Genomic DNA, 7076 nt, shown 5'->3' with positions numbered 1-7076 from the left:
AAGTGAGACTAACTCAAAAAAAAAAATAAATTAATTAAAGACTTTTTAGTATTACGGTTTACTCTTAAGTGTTGTACATTCTACGGGTTTGGAAAATGTATAATGACATGTATCCATTCTTATGGTATTATCCAGAGTATTTTCACAGCCTTAAAAATCCTCTGTGTTCTGCCTCTGCATCCCTCTCCTTCCATTTCTGGCAGCCACTGATCTTTTTACTATCTCCATAGTTTCGCCTTGTACAGAATGTCATATAGTTGGGGTCATACAGTATCCAGCCTTTTCAGAGTGGCTTCTTTCACTTAGTAATATACATTTAAGTTTCCTCTGTGTCTTTTCATGGCTTGATAGCGCACCGCTTTTTAGCACTGAATAACATTCTATTGTCTAGTTGTACCACAGTTTATTTATCCATTCGCCTACTCAAGGACATCTTAGTTGCTTCCAAGTTTTGCCATTATGAATAAAGCTGCTCTAAACATCTGTGCACAGGTTTTTGTGTGAATGTAAGTTTTCAACTCTTATGTGGTAGGATGTTTCCTTTTCCTAATTTTGATATGAGTGTATACGATGCGAGGACTGGTTAATTAAAAAGTTAAGTGAGAGGGTATCTGCCTTACATTCACCTAGGTATTACTACATGCATGTGGGAAAGAGAGGAGGAAAGACGGCTTGAAAGTGACTGTGTTTCAACTGGACTGAACCAGTTCTACAGAGTTCAGTAACAGGATACTGGTTCCAGAGAAAAACGGGCTGTTTTTGTTATGGGATTGGTGAGGGGGAGCCAAATCTCTCACCCACAAATAAACCTCTGGAGGGTTTTCTGCTGAGTTTAACCTCCTCCCACTCCCAGCCTTGAAATAGGTTCATTAATGGTAGGTGCTGAAATTACTGCACTAAAACTTACATTTGACTTGAGAGCCACATGGCTCTGCAGTCTTGGATGGCAAAAATGAAGTAGAGAACTTGTGAATTCCTACCCTTATGGTGGAGTGATCAAGATTATGAATTAGATACCCGCTGGAATTCTCCTCTTACCCTTATCCTCACAGCTCTCTTTTTCCCCTTCTACCTTCAAATATCACCACTTATAGCCTTTCCTTTATGTTTAAGGTTGTTTCTCATTCTTCGGTTTCTTATTTCTATGTCTATGAGCATATTGACCTCAGGGACCGGATCTTATTAACTGTTTTATCCTCGTTATCTGGCATATAGTGTGTGCTCAGTAAGTACTTTTCGTACTGAGACAAGGGAGACAAAATTTTACAGAGAAGTGAAAAAGACTCCAACTAGTTTTCATGTTAAACTTACTTCCAACTTGTGAAGACCATTGAATTAAACAGAAGAAATTAAAGACAAAATTCAGCACCCATTGGAAGGTATATCTAAAATGCAAAGATTGGCCAGAACCAGGGAAGTGACTTGCAACAGGAAGAACTTTTATTGAAACACCACCATAGAGAAAAAGCCAAAGAAATGGTACTATTCTAAAAATAACTTGTCTTAATTCATTGGAAGAAAAGCAGAAAAATAAGGGGACCCTTATTTAGGAAACGAGTTTCATTTTGGTATTTTAATTTGGGGGCCATTGTTTCTCAGAGGCGGGAGTTCAGGAAGGCACCCTCTGTTCATTCTTGTTGTTGACTTTGGTGGCTTTCTCTTCCACGGTGTGAACTCTGGAGGAGAGAACTTTGCCACGAGGATCTATTTCTTCAACAACTGTTTTGACAATGGTGGTTTTAGATGAATCTAAAATGCCACATATAAACTGTTAGAATTTATCAAATTCATAAATAGGAAATAACTCATCATTTGAAACACATACAAAGGAACACTGAATACCTAACACAGCTTTTGTTTACCTTTTGTCTGATTTCCTGGGCCTCCATAGCCTTTTGATTTAGAACAGGAGCTGTAAAAGCATAGAGCACTTACATGAATCATTTCATTCTGCTTTACTGAGGAAACTGAAAAATAATGATTTAAGGTGGGAATTCACTGCATTCTGAAATAACACTAAAAGAGTGTTATCTCCGTGTGATCTAGATCATTAGATATTTTGTAATTGATTTCAAATAATCTTTAGTAACCTTAAAAATGAATTGTTATCTCAATGACAGCAATACTGACCCGTCTTCTCCATCTATCAGGAGGCAGTAGGTCTCAATTTCTTTTTCCAGGTGGACCTTGACGTCGAGGAGCTGCTCATACTCCAGCTTCTGGCCCTCGGTCTCGGTTCTGACCTGGTGCAGCTGCTCCTCCAGGGCCCCGATCTGAGCCTGGATCTGCGCCAGCTGCGCACAGTAGTTGCTCTCGGTCTCTGTCAAGGAGCCCTCCAGGGAGTGTTTCTGTAGTTTGGTAAGACATGGTTTAATAGAAAAGGTCACAGTGTTTTAGAATAAGTCAAAGCATTTAAGAGATAATTAAGATAATTATCCTTACGTCACGCAAATAATTACATTTACCCAAAGATTCTATTTGTTCAGTATTAATTATTGCCTTTATTAAATGTCATACTACTTTTTGATTTGAGAATGACACAGCTGGTGCTGAATGTCCCTCAGATGCCCAGGTGCGCTAAAAAAGATGAAATTTTCTCTTCATAGGGCACAGACGAAAAGATCCCTCCCCTGCACCAATGTAGCCTGTGCTTGTAGAGTTTGGCACCATTTGCCACTTTCCACACAACTGGAAGTCCGCCTACACTTTGCTACTCATTTCTAGCCATGTGACAGTCTTGGCTCATGAGGACTGTAGCTTTCTATTAAAAAGTCATCCTGCAGTGAACTGCATAAACGTTTCATGAGTAGAATAAACCACAGAAAAGAATTACCTTCTTAGGCTTTAAATAGAGTAGTTCAGTTCATTGGCTTGTGAATCTGAATGGGTTTATAGAGATACTCAGAGGGAACACTCACTGCAGTTTTACGTGGAATGAAGATGAGCGTGTCTTATCCTTTCACCTGCAAGTATTTTTTATATAAAGCCTTGATTTTATGAACATTCATAGCTTCATCTGTGGATAAACTCTGGTGGTTTACTAGCCATAGTGGGAAAAGTATTGACTTGGGAGTTAGAAAATTAGGAGAGAATTTCTGGATGCCTTCGTTACCCAGCTGTGGGACTGTGGGAATTGCTTAACTTTGTCGAATCTCAGAGTCCTCTTTAGGAAATAATGACATGAGTTATAACGTCTGCCCTGCCCCGTGCCCCGGGGTTGTTGGACTCACATGTGGGCGGAAGTGCTGGGCAAACGCTTAATGAAAGCAGTTATGATTATCATTACACATGTTTAGTTTTATAGTCAGTCTTCATGCCTCTACTTTGCCTCTGTTTATGCCGCTCAAAAGGAACTTGTAAGTGCTCTTGATTGAGTGGTCAGAAGGAATGCTAGATGAAGTTGGGAGTGGTGCAAATGTATTTTTACTCTCTTTAAGCAGTAGGATTTTTTCTTCTTTTTCTTTTTAAATGGACACATAAGAATTGTACATATTTACGGGGTTCCATAATTATATTTCAAAGCACACATTGTGTAGTGATAGAATCAGGGCAATTAGCATATCCAAGGTCCCAAACATTTATCTTTTTTTTTATGTTGGGAACATTCAAAATCCTCTCTTTGAACTATTTGAAATTATAGAATAAGTTATTCTTAACTGTAGTCGTCCTCAGTACTATAGAACACTTGAACTGATTCTTCCTATTCTGCTGTAATTTTGTATCCTTTAACCAACCTCTTCCTATCCCCGCATCCCCTTCCCAGGCTCTAGTAAGGATTATCCCACTCTCTAATTCTATGAGATCAACCTTTTTGGCTTCCACATATGAGAGTTTTTTGATATTTTGACTTAGGATAGAAGATTCAAAGTCAAAACTATTTTCTTTTTCCAGTATCTTGATTGTATTTGCTAATTTCTAATATTTCATAATTATTAGCATCCAGCTATACTTTGTAGGCAAAGAGGATTGTCATGTGCAAAATCCAAATGTGTCTTATGTCAAGCACTGTAATTAATGGCTAAAAACTAAAATATGTAATTATGTTGGAAGAAAATTACCTTCGATTATTTTTTTCTCAATTTCTAAAGCAAATGTGTTTTGTAACTTTTCGCTCACCGTTGCTAAGAGGGACTGAAGTTCAATCTCAAGGGTTTGAAGAGTGCGTTTCATTTCGGTAAGCTCATTCCGGGCTGAGGTGGTGGCGCCAGCGTCGTCAGAGATCTGCTGCTGCAGCGAGGCGCTCTGGAACGGCAGGGGCCGCGTTAGGGTGCTGCTGGCTGCTTCTGCGCCCGGCGCCCACGGAGCGCACCCAAGCATGGTTTTACCTTCTCGTTGAACCAGGCCTCCGCGTCCCTGCGGTTCTGCTCGGCAAGGGCTTCGTACTCAGCTCGCATGTTGTTCAGCAGAACCGTGAGGTCTACCCCAGGGGCCGCGTTCATCTCCACGTTCACGTTGCCTCCAGCCGCGCACTGCAGAGCTTTCATTTCCTGAAAGATATTTGTTTAACGGAATTAGGATCTGAATATTTTATTTATTTTATTTTTTGAGTTAGGGTCTCGCTCTGATGCCTAGGCTGGAATGCAGTGGTGCGATTATGGCTCACTGCAGCCTCGAACTCCTGGCCTCAAGCGATCTTCCAGTCTGGGTCTCCTACAGTGTTGGGTTTATAGGCATGAGCCACCGCGTCCGGCCTGAATATTTTTAAAGGAGCCAGATGGACAAGATCTATAAGGTTAGAAACTTTTTGGGAGGCTTGTTTCTTTTGAGAGGATGAACAGAAGCATCTTAAACAATCTAAGCCTTATGGAGAAACTGACAGGTTCCTTCTTGAACGTTAATTTAATATATTCTATTTATCATCTGAAATTAATTTTAAAATTTGGGAGGGAGGAGATTGTGAGAGCCAGCCGGGTGGAGCTTCTACCTCCTCATGATTCTTCTTGAGGTAAGCAAGCTCCTCACTGAGAGTTTCCAGCTGGATCTCCAGGTCCGTTCTGCACAAGGTCAGCTCATCCAGGACTCTGCGCAAACCGTTGATATCCGCCTCAACGCTCTGGTGAAGTGCCAGCTCATTTTCAAACCTTAGAAAAGCATTTGAAAGTTTCATGATTAGTCGTTAGACATGGCACATCACAACTCAGACTAAGCTTTGAGCTAAAACTACTCAGATAATACTTAAAACTTCAGTGAGGTCACCTATCACGCCACAAATACATTTCATTGAAGCAAGAGAATGGGAAGAGCCAAAATTCTTTCTCATATGACTTTGACATTCATTTTTGTTAGTCCCCAAATTTCCCAGGTAAAATATGTTGCTCAGCTAGTTACTCATTCTAATATGCATTTTGTTTAAAACAAATACATGAATAAACAAGAACAACGACTTGAGCCAACCTCAAATAACTTAGAAGAATAAAGGAGAAAAAATGCTTAGACAACTTTTTTTTCCTATTTATCTTCAGCTCTACTTACTTTAGTCTGAAGTCATCAGCTGTTAGTCTTGCATTATCATTTTGCAGGACAACATGGGCATTACTGGTAGTTGCAGAAATTATCTGACAAAAGACAAGTTAGTTAAGATTGAGGAAATATTTAAGACGCATTTCAAAGTTCCTTGAAATGAAATTACCTATGAAATTACTGTGATATTTTTGGCATCTGTCTCTAATAATCAGATGATTCTTTTGAAGATGGGTAGTTTAAGTATGGTCTCTCTCACTCTCTCTCGTTTTTTCTTGAGACCGAGTCTTGCTTTATTGCCCAGGCTGGAGTGCAGTGGCATGATCTCGGCTCACTGCAACCTCCACCTCCCGGATTCAAGTGATTCTCCTGCCTCAGCCTCCCAGATAGCTGGGATTACAGGCACGTGCCACCACACTGGGCTAATTTTTGTCGTTTTAGTAGAAACAGGGTTTCACCATGTTGGCCAGGCATGACCACTGTGCCTGGCCAGGTGTGGTCTCTTTTATTCCCCACCCCAAGCATTAAAAAAAGTTCTTTCTGTGGGAAAGCCTATAAATATATAGCTGGAGACACTGGGCAGCTTTTGATATTTTAATATTACCAAAAGCATACACACTACACACATACCTAATACCACATGATGGATGTGCCATGTTCAAATATTAGAATTTACTAGAAATTATTTTTAGTATTGAAAATGAAGTCCTAAAATTTAGAAGCTGAGGGCAAAGCCCCGTTATTGTGATAGCTTATACGTTTGTGCATCTGTGAGTGGCTGAGCACTCTCCGGAGTGCTAACACTCACGCCATGGCGTTTCTTACCTGGTTCTTAAGTTCGTCAATAATTGGGAAGTATCTGCTGTAATCATGATCAAGACCACGGCAAGAACCCGGTCCAAATTTCTCATACCACCCCTTGATCTTCTGCTCCAAGTCGGCGTTGGCCTCCTCTAAGGCTCGAACATTCTCCAGGTAGGAGGCCAAGCGGTCGTTGAGGTTCTGCATGGTCACCTTCTCATTGCCAGAGAGGAGGCCATGCTCATTCGCTGTGAAGGCAGCACAGGAAGCACTTCCCCCGCCCAGACCCCCGCCATAGCCTCCTGCAGATGAGCTGCCCCCAAAAGCACAAGAGAAGCCACTTCCAATGCCTGGCACACTGCATGTGTTTCCGGCCCCAAAGCCTGCTCCTCCACTAGAGAGCCTCACAGAGCCAGCGCCCCCGCAAGAGCCAAGTCTCCTCGAGGTAGAAGAAAAACGCACAGACATGGTGTCCAGGCTGGAGCGTTTGTTTCTGCGGTGTTGCTCTGATGGTGAATGTCCTACTCAAACAGCTTGGTTTGCCTTTATATACACATTATTAGGGTGTTTCTTGATGAGCTTTGCTCATAGCCAAGTGATGTTTGCCAGCTCATTGTGAATTATCCATAATGGGGTGATTTTTTTAATGAATGGCTTTACCGTACTGTGTCCATTTCTGTAGGTGGATAGTTATCGTGGAGTTATTTGTTATCTCTGGAGTTGGACAGGGTGGAGTATTATCAGGATTATTATAGTGATGCATTTCAAATGTAGTATGAGTAACCCTTCCTGTCTTCCGGGCTTCAGGAATGTAT

General features: G+C 41.1%; 1 protein-coding gene across 2 annotated transcripts; it reads right to left on the bottom strand.

Annotated features, from left to right (window-relative positions):
* Positions 1-1418: 1418 nt before the first annotated feature.
* Positions 1419-6762, bottom strand: KRT27 (keratin 27, type I). Of its 2 annotated transcripts, none has more exons than XM_011998925.1 (8): positions 6286-6762; positions 5473-5555; positions 4925-5081; positions 4326-4487; positions 4117-4242; positions 2131-2348; positions 1863-1912; positions 1419-1749 (listed from the first exon to the last, which is right to left on the bottom strand). In XM_011998925.1, exons 1-8 carry the CDS (start codon positions 6727-6729, stop codon positions 1610-1612), a joined length of 1380 nt encoding a protein of 459 aa, XP_011854315.1. In that variant the 5' UTR covers positions 6730-6762; the 3' UTR covers positions 1419-1609. The 2 variants fall into 2 exon arrangements, with proteins under 2 accessions (XP_011854315.1, XP_011854314.1); XM_011998924.1 differs by having other exon boundaries at positions 2119-2348; positions 6286-6759.
* Positions 6763-7076: the final 314 nt, after the last annotated feature.

Source organism: Mandrillus leucophaeus, unplaced genomic scaffold (assembly GCF_000951045.1).
Source record: "Mandrillus leucophaeus isolate KB7577 unplaced genomic scaffold, Mleu.le_1.0 Scaffold58, whole genome shotgun sequence".
NCBI classification, from domain to species: Eukaryota; Metazoa; Chordata; class Mammalia; order Primates; family Cercopithecidae; genus Mandrillus; species Mandrillus leucophaeus.
The sequence above is the reverse complement of the archived record's forward strand: the minus strand, read 5'-3'. Positions and strand labels throughout refer to the sequence as shown.

What these genes read in the sequence shown, in the direction of transcription:
- KRT27 (XM_011998924.1), bottom strand. Translation starts at nt 6,729, where the DNA reads ATGTCTGTGCGTTTTTCTTCTACCTCGAGGAGACTTGGCTCTTGCGGG. An exon ending in TTGACGAACTTAAGAACCAG is followed by an intron (nt 5,556 to 6,285) that starts GTAAGAAACGCC and finishes GTCTTTTGTCAG; the next exon opens with ATAATTTCTGCAACTACCAG. An exon ending in CCCAGGAAATCAGACAAAAG is followed by an intron (nt 1,750 to 1,862) that starts GTAAACAAAAGC and finishes GTGGCATTTTAG; the next exon opens with ATTCATCTAAAACCACCATT.